This window comes from Nestor notabilis, unplaced genomic scaffold (genome assembly GCF_000696875.1).
Source record: "Nestor notabilis isolate BGI_N333 unplaced genomic scaffold, ASM69687v1 scaffold5096, whole genome shotgun sequence".
In the NCBI taxonomy this organism is placed as follows: Eukaryota; Metazoa; Chordata; class Aves; order Psittaciformes; family Psittacidae; genus Nestor; species Nestor notabilis.
In genome coordinates, this window is record NW_009931423.1 from 72,472 (window position 1) to 91,371 (window position 18,900).

Here is an 18,900-nt window from a genome sequence, read left to right on the forward strand (position 1 = left end):
CTGCACAAGGCTGAACCTGTCCTTGCAATGCTGCTAAAGGTCTTCTACAGTTGAGTCTCAAAGCGCACACTAGGTGTTTTATCTCATTTTCTGAGAGCTCTACACTGCCCATGTAAGGTTGTTTTCCTCACATAGCTCCAATTCCTTTTACTAAACAAAGACAATCTGGTTTTTCTGCATCTCTTTTGCATCTTGCTCTGACAGTAAAAACTAACTTCATCATTACCCCAGGGATAAATCCTGACTTTATTAGAATTGTACTTTCTGGAAAGTTACTGCCCCATGGTCTTAGCAAAACCTATCACCCTACTGAGTAAAAAGGCAAATCCTCAACTTTTGGAAACACGACAGACCAAGAATCAGTTGCTATTAATATTCCTGATCAGCATAAAAGGAAAAAGGAAGAATCAGACGTGTCTCAGCAAAGTCTATCAGCTCCTGTGTCCTTAGCCACGCACTGACATTTCAGCATCAGACACTCACATTTCTGATCCTCTTACACAACCACCTACTAAAGATATCCTTATTTTCCTTCATAAAATGGAAGATTAAAGAAACCAGGAGAGCCACTTCAGAGAGACATCTGTTGTGCACTGTCTAACCCAGGAGCAGCATTTGGAAGTGAAGCCTTCCATTACCACCATCTCTCCAGGCACCTCGGGGAGCTTTGTAGTGCTTCCCCCTCTTTCTCCAGCTTCACAGAAACAGATATGTGAATCTGAAAGGGGGGGTGAACCATTCTGGAAACCTTCTTACCTTGATCACCATCTCAAAGGTAAAGACACCCGTAAATATATAATCCAAGTATTTCAGAGCCTAAATGGGAAAGAGAAACACATATTAGGGGAGACTACACACTGCAATAAGCTGCACATGAGCAAAGAGTCTATTCTAGCAATAGTCTATTTGCTATAGTGGGTAAATATCTCATGGGAGGCTTTCAAATAGTTTAGGCACAAACTTGAATCATCTGATCTAAACAGCAACATGTTTTCCAGAACTTGCCAGACTGCAGTGTGCATGCCCATGGGTTGCTTCAGTGCACCTGCACATATGGCAGCTTTGATAAGTCAAAACCGGATATTTCAAATAGAAATATTTCTATAACCTTTCTAAAAGAGCTTATTCACCAGCATCTGTGTAGCAGCCTGAGTTTCTCTTCTGCTGTAGCTGATGATACTGCTATTAAAGACCTTGGGAGAGTAAGAGAGTGATAAAATCCTTTTTGTAAAACTCATTCCCCAGTTATTTAAGGATGAGGGACAGAGACTGCTCGTAGCTACTTCAGCTCATTATTGATACAGGGATTTGTGGATCCTCTTCCGGAAAAAGCTGAGACTGACCAGAAGTAGAAGCAGGAGGCCAGGCCAGGCAATCCCTGCTCTGACCTGGTCTGCCAGCCTGTGTTCTGAACAATTCAGTTCCTTAATCTGTTGAAGGGGTGGATGAACACAGACTCCTCAGCACACATCCTGGTAAATGCAATACCAGTTCATTCAAATACCCATCCATCTCCTAAATTTTATACGGATGGGATGCACCTATTCACAGTCAGATTCATATCATTATACATAGTGAATGGAAATTAGGACTATATAAATATCACATGATACTACAACTATCTACACTGAAGAGTCTAAAATTAGGCAACTGCATCTTGCAATTTCTATAATCTTCAGTTCTGTAGACTCTCAGTTGTCCATGCAGCTGTAACCAGCTCTGTGAATGTGCTTGAAAGCCCAGCTATCTGCCTCATGAACGCTCCTGGACAGCATGATCTCATGCTCAATGTGGCACATTCCTACTTCTGCTTGTAACAGCACCCATCTATGAAGACATCGAGATTGGTTTGATATCCATGGAGAAGTAGATTTGTTACTAATTCTAAGATCTTGCTACCATGCCCAACTAAGATAAAAAGCCATATCTGGCTTTACTTCCTCAGGCTCTGCTCTGGCAGGAGAAGGAGATTGTAGGACAGTGTCAGCGCTGCCTTGTGACTGGGGAGCCTTTTCTATTGCTGAATGATGTGTAAGCTTTGCAGGCATCTTCCATGTAAGTCACACCAGCCATAAAACCAGTGTTTTCCATGTTCTCATTTTGTTGAAGCAGCAGAAAGGGCAGAACTGCTGGGAGAAGAACAACTGTATTCTGGCCATGTTGGTTGATACTCACATCATTCCTTGGTGACTCGGCTTGGACAGGGTCTTCTGCAGCCAGGGCAATGCTGCTGAGGGCTATAACTATGAGGATGACCATCTCAAAATAGCGCAGGTTGACAATGTAGTGGAACAGGCGCCGAATCCTGCAAAGAACAGAAGCACATAGAAGGACTATTGCAGGTCCTGGAAGTCAAGTGCAGTGTTATGAAAGGCTGGCAGAAGGACAACATTCATCAGGAATATCACCTAATATCAACATAATTAAACTAAAAAGTCTTCATAGAAATCATAGCATGATTTGGGTTGGAAGGGACTCAAAAGCTCATCCAGCTCCAATTCCTATTACAATAATGGTAAGAAAATAGATCAATGGCTTTAAACTTCAGTTTGCAGCTGATCTGTGGTGAGATTTCAAGTAAGACATTTAACATCTCTGCACTGCTCTATACCCACTCTGCAAAGCAATGATATCTGTCTTATTTCTATCTATCTATCTATCTATCTATCTATCTATCTATCTATCATCAGAAGAGCACTGAGAGCTTTCAAGCATTCAGATTCAATTCTACAAATTATGTTTATATATTCCCTCATCTTTTTCACTTTGAACTCACAGGCTAAAGTCCTGTGAGTTCAAAACTAGGTTTGAAATCCTTTTAATACCAATAAATCCCTTTAAAATCGAGATATATGCTATGCACTTTGCACTTTGCAAAGCCAGCTGAAACTGACTTTGTGGCTATGAGTATTACTTCTACCAATCTCTCCCTTGCCAAGTACCTCTGCCTGCACTTTATTCTAAGATAAATATGCTTTATAAGCTGCATAAATACTTTACAGTAATATATTTGATTGCTTTAACCTAATATTTTTCCCCCCACAAATTGTGTCCAAGAAAAGAGACAAATGCTTCAATTTCTAAGCAATGCAAAACTCCTCACAGATTTCAGCTAATAACTCTTTCTGACCACTATTCAGCAACACTTAACTGCACAGAGAACTCCATAACGTATTTGTCAGCTGAATAAAGGACTTATGTTCTGACCAAGAATCAAATTATAGATACAACTCATCAGCAACCTTATTATCTGAGAATGCATTTCAGTTCCTACATCACATTTTCTCTAAGCAAATATCTGAACAGTTAAAAGTAATTTTTCACATTTACTGATATATTCCTTTTCTCTGGATTGCTAGTGGATTCAGAAGAAAAAGTAGTTACAAATACCAAGGAAACAGATTTGGTATAAAATAACATGCAGAAAAGTGCTTTTGTAGATCCCTGAACTCTGGTTATCAATCTGACAGGAGAAGATTATCATCTGTGTGCTCCACGAATCCATAGACGTGAAAACCAACATTTTCAATAACATTTGTAACTGTATTTCTTGCATCAAACTCAATTCATCGAAGGAATTACAAGTCCCTATTTTTAGATCTTCATTGTTCATAACCAGCAGTGAGATGCGGGAGCATTTGTAAAGTGCCAGTGGTGCTTGAGAAATCATTTAGATGCATGGTGATGGCACTTGGAAAGTAGCACACTGCATTTATGCTCCTTACAACAGTTTTGCCCGCTGGCAGCACCCAAATCACGTATCCTCAACAGGGCTTGGAAGGGAGGGAGGTAAAGTAGCTGTGGTGGAAACCTGCATGCTCCAGAAAGCAGAAAGTTAACTTCTCTCTTGAGAAGTTAGCACCAACTAAAACACCTAAGAGGATCCAGCTGGATCTGCGTCTTGCCCAGAGGAAATAAAACAAGCTGCTGACATTCCTAAATGTCAGCATGTCTTTGTCTTGTTTTTCCTTCGTGGTCTTGTGTAATACATCTCTTCCAGCAAACTTTGTGTTTTCACTGCAAGACAGGGAACTACCTTGTAGTTCAGCTTTTGGGGAGAAAACTGCAAGATGACTGAAACAATGTACCACCTCCTGGACTGTGAGATTCAAAAGGTCATAACTGAAGGGGGAGGTGGAAGAAAACAAGCAAACATAATGAAAATGAAAGTCTTCATAGAAATCATAGCATGGTTTGGGTTAGAAGGGACCTTAAAGCTCATCCAGTTCCAGACCCCTGCCACGGGCAGGGACACCTTCCACTAGAGCAGGTTGCTCCAAGCCCCTGTGTCCAATCAGGCCTTGAACACTGCCAGGGATGGGACAGCTATGGTTTCTCTGCTCTCGCTGCTTCTCTGTCTGCCCAGTCCACTCCTCAGCTCATACCTTTCTGGTCTTGGCATTACCTAGCTTTCCACTCTGCAATGCTGCCTTTAGCAGACATTTTGCAGCTAACACTCATTTTTGGTGGTCACTCCGCAACAGAAAGACCTGTGCTGCTAAGTATTAGGGAAATAAGAGTTTCCTTATCCAACCAGACAAGGGCCAAGCTCCATAATTCAAATTTGACCCAGTAAGTATAATTACACTATGAGTGTACCTCCCCTAATGCTCTGCCTTCCCCTTGACTGCCTTTTACAGGAATTCCATGGACATGTTGCTTTACTGGAAATAGCACAATGCTATCACAAGTATCCCAAGGTCTACCTGGAGAAGGCAAAGGGGAAACGAGTGTCTCTTCTGGATTTGAGACAGAAAGGACACGTACTGAGTCTTCAGTTCATTTCCTTTGGAGATAGGATTAGATTAGCAGTAGTTTGGGGTCATTCTCCCTCTCTAACGGCTGGCATTGGGTGATAGCCTCTAACTTCTCCCACTGATGAATTCCTCCTGTTCTCATAGCTGTCTCTTCTCAGAGGGCTGTAGCCTGAACTATGTAGCTGACACTTGTGTTTAAAGAAAGTATTCAGTCTGCCCACTGTCCAGAGGTGCTGGACTGTAGATTCCACCAGAGAAGCATTTCTGATGTCAAAGATGAGTACACAGAGAAGCCTGTGCTGTTCACCAGCTGCACAGGTAGCCAGGATGTCACAGTCATCCTGATGAGCAGGAGCACTCACTGTTCTCTTGAACCGAGGTGCTAAAGGAAGGGCCTGAGTTCCCCTTAGGTGTCTGAGCATGCAGAGTACAACCTTAGACACCAATATCAAGGGTATGCAACAAGTCTACTTGAGCTGGAGAGAAACAATCACATCTGCTACTAGCAGATCTCTGGGTTGGCAGAAGTTTCAAAGCCCTCCATTGCCCCAAGTTACTGCTTAAAATGACTCACAGGCCTTCACGCTACAATTATTACAACCCCTGCTGCTCTTGTCTAGTCCTGCAGCCTTCAGAGTGACATACTCAGTATTTACAGGCTTTGAGTACAAAGCTCCCCATGAGGTACAGATGCCTGAAGCGGAAGAAATGCTGTAATCCCAACAGATCCCACGAGCAATACTCTCAGCCTTGGCAAATGCAAAATATTCACGTTTTCCCAGAAGTTGAAGGTTTTCAGAGGTGTGAGGGTCCTAGCACAGGAAGAGAACGAATTCCAGCTGAGGAACCTGCAGGAATTTGCTGACATCAAAAAAAGACCCTCAACCTGTTTCTCCTGGTAATGTTTCTCCAAGTGACAGTCAATGCTCCCACCCTTTATAGTGATACAACTGAGCAAATAGCAGCCTACGTGACCATCAGCAGGGCAGTTAGGAAAGGTCTGCCTAAAGCAGCATCTTTTCCTTGTCCTACCAGCATATTCTCCAGAAAATCCCAGCTGAAAGGCAGCAACTGGTCCACAGCCTCCGTAAGCTTTTATTTCATTTCCCAATGTGTCTGACTGGCAGTGATGAATACCCATACCTGAAGTACCCGTTACCCATAAGTGGTATTACAGTGTCAGAGTACTTACGGATTTGTAGGACTCAGGATAAACATGGAACTGTAAGGCAAGATTGGTTTAGGCCCATTTTTCGTCAAGTCTTCAACGTCTTTCTTCTCCTCCGTTTTACTTTCAAATTCAACATTGTTCACTGAAATATGAATTTAAGGAAACAGAAACCAGAGAGTTAAAAATGTATCTTCACATAGCAGGCTGCCTGCAACAGCTGGATATGCAAACAGTGCAGCTGGGAGAGCAAACAGCCTTTAAAGATGTTGATTAAATGTGATGAACAATCATTTGATTATCACCACCGCTATTTACTACACCATGATATACACTGCAATTATCCTCCTTAACTGCTGCACTGATGAGCAATGGATCAGAAACGGCCAGGAAATGAAGATGCCCAGTGTAGACAAAGAAACCTTATACTTATTCATACAAGAGCTGCCAAAGTGGGGATGGAAATCCCATTCCAAATATCATAAATTTTTAGGGAGAGAGGAGCAGCTAGGGATCCTTGGAAAGAAAAAAGACAGTGAGTTTAACTAAGTTCATAATCCCATATCTTCTCCCATAGATCAGTAACATGATTGGCTTTTGAATGTGTAGAAGAGCGAATTCTTAGATAAGCTCCTCCAATAATTTTGGGGTTAAATGCTGAACTTCCCAGCATTAGGAAGAGACGTGGAAGGGATTTCTTGGGCCCCCTAGCCCTGTGCCTGCGTAGTGAACCCCAGTTTTGACAGAGCTCCCCATGTATAAAGGTGTCGAGCTCCATCTCACATCAGGTTTTTCATTACATGAACCCCTTCTAGGTGGTAGCTCTGAATCTCACTTCCAAAGGTTAGAAATGCATTCTCTAATTCCCATCCTAAGTTTACTTGCTGTGGGTTTACAGGATAATTTGCTTAATTTCCAATATATGAACTGGAAAACATTTTATGCTGCAAAGTCTCTTCTTAGTCAGGAACTGACTTGTCTATTAATTCACAGCACTTGGAATCCAAAAACCCCCACCCGCTTACAATGTGTTAGGTGTAGGGGTTTATAACTTTTTGTTTTATTTTGCAACAAAATGACACCTCATTGTGTATGAGTAATATGTTCAATAAACTTCTTATTGTATCTGCAGCCAAGGAAATGGCCAGGAAAGAGAGAGGCTGATAAATTGTGATTGACAGAGACTCAGTATTGCAATATATTAAAATTATAATTTAAGAAAAAAGGAGGGGGTTGGGGAGAGGGAAGACCAGTCTTGTGTGGCTGACAACACAGTTAAAAAGCACATAGAGAAGCCACCAGGTTTTGGCTGTGCCTCTTGGAAAGCAGAGTCCTGACAGACTGCTACCTAATGTGGACCTCTTGGATCTCACACTGCAACCATCTTTGGCACCCCCAGTTCTCAAGACTTGCCAGGCTGTGCCTACACTGCCAGGGATGAGCCACAACCTGGTCAGAACGGGCTGGTGGCTGGGTGTCTGCAGTGCTGACCATGGGCACAGTGGTCTTGGGACCATCTGTAAATCAGGGTAGATCCACACCGATAGACCCAATGCACAGAGCATGTGAGAAGGACAGATGAGGGTGGATCTGCTGAAACTGAGATGCAGAGGATTGCAAGAAGGTCTAAAATTACACAGCCTGCAGGAACTCAAAGCAGGAGGGTCACCCGATGGATGCTGTGATAGCTGTGCAGCCCTGAAAGACCTGCTGCTCCACAGTGGGCTCAGCTAATAAACCAAGTGGTCCATGGCTTGAATGCAATGACACTGCTTCCCCTGCCCTTGGTCTGAGGGGTCTGTGGCCCATCAGGCTTCTGGGACACCAGAGGAGCCATAAAAAGGCACTGCTGGAGTAGGAGCTTGCAGCATGGCAGCAGAGGAAGGCAATAAAGCAGAGGACCTACTCCTGTGCTCACAAGGTCTGCTGCAGAAGTTGCTTACTTTGGTGCTCAGCTCTCAGTTACTACATTTTATTGTTTTTCTTGCTCCTTCTCTCATGTAAAGATACATGGGTGTGCTCTGGGTGAGCCATCTCCAGGGAACCTTAGGTGGTCTTTTCCAGAACCACCAGGTGGTTCCAGGTGACCCAGGAACCCCTTTTGGGTTCCTGCAGGCTTGCATGAATTGTAGAGCCTCTATCAACAAGTTCTCCTATCCACCTATTGCAAGGATGACCAGGACATTCCCATCATCCATCAAGTGCTGATAGCTCCTTGGAAAGCCAGCTCTTGCCTGGCAACTTCCTAGCAAAAAGCAGAGGGACAAAGGCACTCACTTGGTATGACAGTGGTTTCCCCCGGTGGGGCAGTGATGGTGACAGGGATGTTCACAGTGGTGGTTTTATCCAGTGGCGGCTGAATCATCCGCGTCACGTTCTTCTGGTTGTCAGCATCTTCTGGCTGCTCTGGCACCTTCTGCAGGTAGGTGCTGGGAAGGGTGTGTACAGGGACACTCGTACTTCCACTAGCCTCAATCTCACACTTATTTTCCCTAGGGTAAAAAAACAGGTTTTATTGGACAATATGGCCCAAGGAGTACAAGAACATATGCACCCTGGTTCTGCACCTGTTGCTAGGTTGTATAGACTATTTTCTCCATGGAAGTCCTTTGCAGGAAAGTCACAGGCTGCAGGACAACCTACTGATAGCACAGTGATAGCACAGTACTGATCGCACAGTGATAGCACAGTACTGATAGCACAGTGATAGCACACCTGTTCCTCTGAGCCAACATTAAGAGGAACCATGCCACTGAGCATCATTTTATTCAGTTTAATGGGACTCAGAACCAAGGTTCATAAAGGAAGACCAGACAGCACTTGCATGTAGCAATGACAATAGCTTCCCAGCATCAGCTGGCTTCTGAATGAATTCTGACATTCTGCTGCTTAATGTTCTCCTGAGACCTTATTTGAAAAACGGTGACTCTCTTTCCCAGTCCTAAACCCCTCTGTGATGTTGCTTTATGCAGCTAAACAGCTTCTGCGTTCCTCTGCAAAAGTAGTTCTATTTCAACAAGGAGGAAAGCGAGCTTGTGCACATGATCAAACTAAACAGTATGCAAAGTGTTTTGAAATCCATCTGAAAGGAGGATAATATAGACAGGAAAATTATTATCTCAGTGCCACTCACAGCTCTCTACGGTGACATGAACTCTATTCTAAAGGCTCCCAGTGAAATTTCTTTTCCACCAGACTAATAAAGCTGAAAAGGCAATCTATCCTTCTTTATTAACTACTCTAAATGCTTCACAAGTACTATTTTTCTCACTTGACTTAGATAAGAATTAAAGCAAATGGGGTACATCAGTGTTCTTAATGAAAGAAGCCATGTGCTGTAACAACTGGTGATGCAGCTGACAGGCTCCTCATAAAAAAGTAAAAAGAGAACCAAAGGACTATAAGCAAGACTGGATGCTATTTAAATGTGTCCCACAGAAACTTCCTTGAAATTCCCTGTTCCATGTTATGTCCTAGAGGGTCTGATGGTATTTACATCAAGGATATCTCTTTACATAAACCTGAGCTATTCTGTGGTCCATCATGGACCAAAACCACCTTTGGGAGCCTCTGGCATTACTCATTTAAGCAAAACAGAGCTGCAGGTTGTGGTGGTAGCTGGTGTGGGTGTTAGAACAGGAGGGAACACCATGGAAAGGGGAGTAAGTAATTCCTTGAATCATGTCTGTGGTCTCGTGGCCCCTGAGCTGTCCTGGGGATGAGTCCAACCGCGCAGCACTCACTTACTTGGGCTGATGATTCCGGTGCTCCTTCTCACCAGCCTCCCCCTCCTTCTCCCCGTTCTCCTTCTCCACCGACTCGTAGGTTGACAGCGCCCTGTTCCTGAACCTATGCCGTCTGTGAGGCTCTTCTCCGTTCTCGCCCTTGGACCCGGGCTCCCCTTCCCGGTTCCCAGACCTCGACCCTCCCCGGTGTCGGGAACGCCGCTCACTCCTGGCCCCATTGATTGTCCCATTGCCTTCCTTGCCTTGCCTCTCAGCAGAGTGACGGTGAGGCCGGTGCCTGCGGTGCTCCTTCTCACCACCTTCTTCCACTGAACCACGGCGATGGTGCCTCTTTCCCCCTTCCTGACCCCTGCTCCGATCACTTTTCCCTTCCTTACTTCCCCCTTCCACCTCCTTGCTGCGGCTCCGGTGCTGCCTGTGCCGCTCCTCCTTATTGCTGACACCAGATTCTCCATTCTCATCCTTGGTCACATCACCCTTCTCTTGCTCTCCCAGTTTGTCCTTATCCCGGTGCCGGTGGTGCTTTCGTGGAGCTTCTGCCCCATCACCGGAGCTGACTTTGCTCTGCTCCGCCTCCTGTACATCCACAGGACTCAGCTTGCTGATGTTGTTCCTCCCTTCGCTCCTTGGCTCTACCACCAGTGGCCGATCCAAATGAGTCTTCATGTCTGGCCTGATGTGAAGGGTGGTGGCATAACGCACCCGCTCCTCTGGATCCAGCTCATTGTACAGCGCCTCGCAGCTGGCTCGGAAATTGTGCATACGGATCTGGCTGGTCCTCTGCTCCCAAACAGACTTGGATTTGGAGGAGTTCTGCTGCTTGCTGAGGAGGGGAGGAAGGTAGAAAGTTAGTACCCAACTTTGAACTCATTCCCTAAAAAGCAACCAAAATTACAAGAGGAAGTTTTCAGCTGAGACGAGGGATTAGAGGGTTGAGCCAAAGAAATTATAGGAATGGAGAGAAAATGGCTGGCGGAGAACATGAGCAAGGAAAGCCAGCAGGATCATCAGTGTTAGTTTGCCCCCACACGCGTTAGGCACTATGGAACAAGCCCTCTGGAAAGGAGTTATCTTGGCTTCTAAAACAAGGCCATCCCCTTTGGAAGCCTCAGGTACAGTCTGAAGGGTTAAAGCCTCTGCACACAAGTCATACAACACAGCCAGTGCTTTGAAACAGCCTATGAGGCTTCCCACAATTAACAGCACCTCTGTCCCCACCTGGAAACATCTAGATGAGCAAATTAGCAGTGAACAAGAGAAATCAGATTGACAGGAAGAGCAAGGAGCATTGAAATCTGCCCCTGAGCTGTTCTGTGTATAGTGAAAAGATGCCAGGGATGGGGAGAGTCACACATAGGTGCAGATATGATGAAAGCACCTTTATCCCTTTAGCATCTTTATGGAGAAACTAGCTCTTTCTTCATCTGCCACCTATTATGCTGAAGATACCGCCAATGGCATTGCCTTAATGCTTTGATTCCTCAGCACAGCTCTTGGTTTCTGACCACCACATGCAAATGGGTCACCTCCCTAAGCCAACACAGGCAGAGAAGGCTGTTTTGCTTTCCTCCTAAAGACTGCAAGTCAAATTCTGCTTTTGCATAAAACCGAAGTAAACCCATTGGCTTCCAGGGTGGAGTTCTGGATTTAGCTGGATGGAGGACCAGCACTCATTTTCTTCCTTACTGAAACTTCCTCTAACAAAGACAGGAAAATCATTCGCCTTCCACCCGCCTGCTCTGTTGTCTCCCTTTGCCACACATGAGTCTGAGCTCTGCAGCTGGAAGGGCCATGTGGAGCTCCAGCACTTAACACACACCCCACAAAGGAGGCAGATGCATTTTCCTGACGCACTTTGTGGGGTCCCCTGACAATAGGAGAAAGCAGCTCCTGTGCGTGTATGTGCTGATTTGGACTGTCAGGGTCTGTCACTGTGCACAGACCCTGGGGGAAGCAGCACTCATGTAGCGCAGTGGGAGCTGTCAGAAAGGCTTCACATCTCGGAGCTCTGCTGGGGGTTCACTTCTTTACCAAAGGTGCTGCTGCCTGGCTCTGCTAAAGAGGCAAAATCCTACTTAACTGCTCACTGCAGATGGGATAAGGGCACCCAGACAGGTGTGAAGGCATCTGATTTAAGCCAGAAATCACAGATCTAACCACCAAACCCACAAATCTACATTCCCCATTCTCAAGAGGCACATTCTGGACTAATTTTCCAGCAGCTGAGTGCCCCATTTACACCACAGCGTAAGAACTAGTGACAAAAATCACAGTTCTAAATGTAAATTATACCGGAAGGTACTGAGGACATAGCTTAGAGCCCCATGCACCAAATATCATGCATCAAAGGGAGAACAAGCCCATCATTAGGGAAGAGCACTCCCCAAGCTGTCCTAGTGACCCCTGACACAAAACTGAGCAACCTTATCATAACAGGCAATAACTTGCCATTTCTTTTTGGTACTACATTTTGAAAGATCATCATGTTATCACTCAGCAGCAGATTTACTTGGGTTTAGAAGGAACTAGTGAGTAACATGCAAAGCCTCTGACTGTCCAGACCTGCTGCCCCGTGCAAGGATTTCCTATGAGGAGCTGCATTTGCAGCCCTCCATGGTCAGCAGAGATGGGCACAGACAGTTGAAGCTGTCTGGGATGGGCATCCTGGGATGTCCTGTGCATCCTCCAGGATGGATGGGTGCCTTGCTCTGCAGTGCTCCAGATCTAGCACTGCTGAAACAAACTGGGCTGAAAAATGAACCTCCTCTTTAGCACACAGGCTCAGGGAAACAAGACAGCTTAGGGACAGGTATGTGCATGCCCAAGTGCTGCCTTGGCACAAGCCATCATACACATTTTGTTCTTAGAGGATATTTCTCACTTCATAAAGAAAATCCCTGGGGTGAGGACTGGTTTCTGGTTTGTGATTTGAACAGCCAGAGTGAGCTGTCAACACTAAAGCGTTACCTAGGAATAACAGTTTAAAGCTAGGAAACTACCCTTCTTCTGATTGAAGCCTTCAGTTGATCTACAAACCAAGAGCAGAGAGAAGAGCACAACTGCCTGCTCCCCACCCCCTGTGCTCTATTTCTATGGGACAGCACCACACAGGGGTAGGATGCAAAGTCACAGCCTCCCTGCAGAGACTCTCCAAAGTAAAACACACAATAAGCCATCAGGCAACTTTTCTGGACACAGCCTTTCCAAATGTGCCTGCACTGAGCCCATGAAAGCCAAGATATAAAAGAAAATCTCCTAAATCAGCCTGGATGTGGTGAGGGGGAAGGTTGAGGAGGCAAGGATGGTACTCATCACATTGTGGAGGAGACACTCAGAATCTGCTAGCTCTGACACAAGATGTATCATTTCAGGAGGGGTTTTAGTTGTGTTTCAGTTATGCCAAGAACATAAATCAGCCTTTAAATTATCCCTGAGGTGCTAAAGCTTCCACTGTACCTCACTCATGGCAAACTGAAAGGTGCTGACAGGTACATACACCACTGAGAAACTGGAGCAACCAAGTAATGCTCATATTAGCAAAACCTATTTTGCCAAAATTCCTTCATTAAAACAGACACTGACATTATAGACTCGAATTTCTCAGCATCTAGAAATGAGATGCATCCTTAACATTGACACAAGTAGCAGAGGTGATTGCCAAAAGACTACAACACATAGCCACCCACTGCTTTGGCTACTGACAAGTCGAAGAGCAGGAGGTTCAGAAGTAATGCCTTCATCCTTTCTGCTTTCTATGTGAAAAGACACCAAAAAAAGAAGTAAATCAGAAAATATCTGAGGCGCAGTAAAAACACTATCAGGATATTTGCAGCCTTCCTGCAAGCTCATTATGCTATTCAAACCAGTCAAGAACATCAGAAGCAAGTGACATTGCACATAAAGTCTGCTGTAGGAAATGGAAGTAAAGCAATGGAGCAGGTTGGTCCTTCAGGGGACAGTGTTTCAGGCTTTTGGGAGCCAAAGCAGAAGCAAATGGAAGGAATGTGTTATCTCCTTGTCCAACTAAATCTGACTCTTGCTTTCTACAAGTTCTCACCACAACTGGACATGGCCATATGTGACAGCTTCTCCTCTTTTATTGCTCTGCTGTAGCTCTTTGCAGAGAAGAGCTTTTGAAGTGATTTATGGCCCAATAGGATGTCACTTTGAAACAAAACCTGGTTTCATTACAACTGCCTATCCGTGCCTATGCACACAATGCAAAGTATTGCAGAAGAGATGGAAAAACAGACAGGGCAAAATCATTTCCTCTGCTTCCTCCAGTGTTAGGTCCAGATAATTACTGATCCTGCATGAACTGGGGCAGACACAGTCTCCAGTACAAGCACGATAAGCTGCAGCACAGCTTATCCACAGACTGATAGAAAATGAGCTTCTGTGATAACAAGTGTTTTTTCCAGAAAACTATCTCATTATGAAGCCAACTCCTTATCTGAAATTCCTTATCTGAAATCCTGTTCACTACTTGCTTCTTAAAATCCTTCTGAATCTATTAAGAAAATGGCAATAATCACTTCTGATCTACAGACATAGTACAAAGATGAATGATAATTCAGATTATAATTACTTCCTATCCCTATTTTCTGTCTAGTGAATATTTGGAACTCTTTGAAGGCTACTGGCCACATACTCAGTTTTCAGGTCCTCTAGGCTTGAAATGCTGCAGTAGATATTAATGCTAATGTGCTTCTCTGAGTAGCTCCACTGTTTCTGCTTAGATTAAGAAGCTGGTAGTCAAACATCTCCTGCCTGGGGCTATAAATAAAACCATACACTTCATGTAGAATCAAATAAAATTCATATTAATGAATCAGTGACTAATGTTGGTCTTAAAAAACTGCAACCAGTCACTGTGTAGATTGTTCAAGAAAGGAAAGCATATTTTTAGTCATATTCTAATCTTAGGGTATTCCTTAATGAGTAAAGATGTTGTTATCATAACCTTTTAAAGCGCTGCTTCAGTTAATGGCACTTTGCTTCCCAGAACCACCGGTTTAATCAGCTACATAAATGCAATCCTTCATATTTTGCTTTAGTAAATAATGAAAGTTGACTCCGAACATCATAATTTGATGTTAAAAATACCTTCATTTTAGATTGTGGGCATGAAAGAATATTTTCTGATTACAGATGAAAGGGAATTTCTTGCTAAAATACAGTTTCAACAAAAAACGCAATGCAAAAAACCCTTTTCTCTAAAATCATATTTTCTCTTCATAAACTGGGAGAAGCTCTCTCCATGTTTCAATTTTCCACTTGGAAAATACAATGTGGCATTTTAGTTTGGGGCAGGCATGTACAAAGCAGAATGGTTTATCTCTGTTTGGTTTGATAACACAGTTTTTCAGATGAACTCATCACTAGTGTTTGAATTTGCTTTGCCAGTGACCCCAAGAGTTGCTGCTTGGATGCTTTGGCACCTTCTCTTCTTTATGAGCTCCATTTCCCACCTGAGCTCTCCTGGGACATGTACTGTGCTGTCCCACCAAGCTGGTGCAATGGTGTGCATCAGAAATGCCACCACCAAGAATTGCACCAGAAACCACTACCCAGTCTCCTCCAATATTACCCTTGAATTTGGTTCTATATATATCAGAATGAAGTTTCTCAGAAAAAAACTCCCATTTTCTTTCATAATATTTCTCTTAATGTCTATTAGCTAGAAACTCTAGGTTTTGAACATGGTCTAAGCCTAATATAATGCTGGCTGTGTATCACACCCTTAAGTTCAGAAACTTGCTACTGAAATCTGAAACGTCTTTCAAACAGATACCAACTTCTTAGATTGAGAAAGTTCACTAAATCATAGAATCCCAGCCTGGTTTGTGTTGGAAGGGGCCTTAAAGCTCATCCAGTTCCAACCCCTGCCACGGGCAGGGACACGTTCCACTAGAGCAGGTTGCTCCAAGCCCCTGTGTCCAACCTGGCCTTGAACACTGCCAGGGATGGGGCAGCCACAGCTTCTCTGGGCACCCTGTGCCAGTGCCTCAGCACCCTCACAGGGAAGAGCTTCTGCCTTGTATTTAACCTAAATCTACCATCTTTCATCTTAGAGCCAAGTAACACGCATCAAAATGCAATATTTTGATTTTTTTTTTCAATATTATCATTCTCAGATTGAATTTCTGTTCTCTCTACCTGCTCTTTTAGACAATTTGGAGAACTGCAGATGCACGACATGCTGACCACAGGTCTCAGCAGGAGAAAGAAGCTGAGATGCCAGAGTGGGAAACTGCTGAGCACTGCTGCATGTCCTTCAGAAGCCACTGAGAACACGTCACACATGATACACTACAAGCCCTTTGGCTGGGGCCTTTGGCCAACACAGAGCCAGAAGGTTTCCAGGGTGTATCATAGCACAGCTCAGGAAAGATCTAGCATTTTGCTACCACTCCGATGAGGTGTCCATGGCCACCATCCCCTAAAAGCAGCAGAAATCACTATATGCTGCTGTTTAGAGTTTGAAGACAGCTGAGCCACTTGGTTTTGTACAGCTCTGAAGTGATGCGAAGCTATCCAAGCCAAAGCTTCCTGGTGTTATGTTGTAGTAGCAAAAGGTTTACCGCTTTCAGCTTGAGTTTTTTCAGAAGAGTAACTTCACTCAACCATAACTCACCATCCTGCATGCTGTTCTCTATGCCTCTCAAAAGAAAAATTTCCTAGTTGTTTTTCACAATAGGACATCACATACTAACCCCAGATTGTTTTATGCACATTCTAATCTTAAGAAAATGACAGAAATTATCTAATCTGACTCAAGATACATCACTATCATTAGTCACAAGATCCTTTTTCAGACTTCACGACTTCCTTGATATTGCAGCTATGAATTGTGATCAAAAAATTACATCTTCAGCAATAAATAACAGGCTCTTTAACAGAAATAGTTGAAAGTAAAACAAAAATATGAAAGATAAAAGCCACATCACTATGGCCCAATTTAACAAAAAGCACACCAAGTTAAATATGTGGAACCATGATGTTCTCCTAAAATCCAGTCGAATTACATTTACTTTGTTTTTTGCCTCTGAAGTGTTCAAGCCATGCTCTCCAGAAGACATTCTGACAAATCACAAAATCATATCATAGAATGGTTTGTGTTGGAAAGGACCTTAAGATCATCCAGTTCCAACATCCTGCCATGGGCAGGGACACCTTCCACCAGAGCAGGTTGCTCCAAGCCCCTGTGTCCAACCTGGCCTTGAACACTGCCAGGGATGGGGCAGCCACAGCTTCTCTGGGCACCCTGTGCCAGTGCCTCAGCACCCTCACAGGGAAGAGCTTCTGCCTTAAGAGTTCATCTCAATCTCCCCTGTTTAGTTTTGAGCCCATCATAGCTTGTCCTATCTCTACAGTCCCTGATGAAAAGTCCCTCCCCAGCATCCTTGTAGCCCCCTTCAGACACTGGAAGCTGCTCTGAGGTCTCCATGCAGCTTCTCTTTCCCAGGCTGAACAGCCCCAACTTTCTCAGCCTGTCAAATATGCTGCCCAGACCAGACTTTGTAGGGGCCACCATGAGCTCCAGACTTTTATAAAAACCCAGGACAAAAAATATCAGGGAATAAAGTCACAACCCCCTTTCGTGCATGATGAGGATGGAAATGAAGCAGATAGGCCTGAACAGTGAATATACAGAAGCAACCGATAGAGATCAAGAACAGTTTGGGTTCTTGGATGGCGAATGACACATTCATCCTGGTAGAAGATATTGAAGCTTTTTCATTTCCCTCTGTATGCTATCAGCTTGTCTACAGCTAGGTGGATGCAGCACACACGTGCTGTGATGATTTGGGTGGGAAAGAAAGAGCTGCTCAAAGATAGCCAAGTTTCCTTCTAGCAAAAAAGATAATCTATGGCCAATGTAGGTGTTGAGCACTTCTGTAAATAAAAATCCTCAGCTTGTGAAACACTGGGGTTTGCTTAATTTATCATTCTAGAAAACGCCTTAAGAATCATGTTTCATGTCTAAGCAATGACTGAAACCTCTGGATCCCATTAGAAATAACCAACAGCAATGCAAAGAAAAACTGAAGGTACTAGAGTTACCTCAAGTTACACTTTGATTTCATCAACAACTGCAATATAAGGATTTATATGAAAAATCAACATTCCATAACTCTTAAATAGCTACTACTGGAAAAATACAGCATAATTATTCACTTAGCTGTGTGTCATCCTCTATGCACATAGGAATTAGTCGCCCATTTCAGTATGTATCTTAGATAACTGCTGATCTTCTTGAAGAAATAGAGCAGATCTGTTTTTAATTACCTCTTCTCAGTGAATCAAACATGTATTTTGTACTGCTTGCATTGCTTGTATCATACATCTTATAGCTCAAAAGGCTGGAATTAGCATGAGAAAAAGACTTCACCTTGATGATTCAAAGAAACTAGCTCTGATATTTCGTCTTTGGTTTCTTACCAATGTAGAATTATTAATATTTTTAATTTATCAAAGAATAGGGGAATAAAACCCAACCCTTTATATCTCAAAGATTTCTGAGTAAACTTTGTTCTTTCAAAACAGATGACCATGGCTTTGCAGATCCTGGTTCTTACTGATATTCAAGGCTCGAAGTATTTTCTTCTGTTTGAGCAACCCAAGGGAATAAAAGGAATGGGGATATTTTTGCACCTTTTACATGCTCTTTTCAATCAGCAAAACTGTTCAACTTCCATCTGTGCCCAAAAATCACACCACTTATCTATTCAGTATAATTACAGCAATAGCACTCCCAGTGAGCAGAAACAAAGTGGTATAAAGGCATCCTGAACCTATGCTAATATTCACCCGGGGAATGAGAGTCCACAGCACCTGTATGGCCCTAAGAGGAGTTGTTCCAGTTTGCCTATTTGAATTGAAAATAAAACCCCACATTTCTAACCATTACATTTATAGTGAGTAAACAAGAACTTCAGATGTCTTTACACTGCAGGGGGCTTCTACTGCTGCTCTGTGATGGCTGGTACTTTTATACGTTGCACATTGTAATGGGGTACAGTGATTTATTTAATCAAAACAGGAGGTATTGCCAGAGAAATGCTCTTTAGATACCCACAGAGAAGAGAATGCATACTCAGCTCATCTGTCAAAACCAGCCCTGGTTTGCATAGGAAATTACAAATTACTGCCCAGACGGTGCATAGAAATGTTAAAGAGGAGAAGAATCCTCAGTTACAGCTTTTTGCAGTAAAAATTCACTCTG

At 43.6% G+C, this 18,900-nt stretch overlaps 1 protein-coding gene across 1 annotated transcript in view; it reads right to left on the reverse strand.

Moving 5' to 3' along the window:
- The window catches only part of LOC104406789 (voltage-dependent N-type calcium channel subunit alpha-1B-like), a gene marked incomplete at its 5' end in the record, with an annotated part of 286,797 nt that overhangs the window by 63,876 nt on the left and 204,021 nt on the right, over positions 1 to 18,900 (reverse strand). Inside the window, 5 exon segments of the mRNA XM_010015879.1 lie at positions 757 to 816; positions 2,176 to 2,305; positions 5,950 to 6,070; positions 8,203 to 8,417; positions 9,673 to 10,494. Of these exon segments, the coding sequence (XP_010014181.1) occupies positions 757 to 816; positions 2,176 to 2,305; positions 5,950 to 6,070; positions 8,203 to 8,417; positions 9,673 to 10,494 (1,348 nt within the window).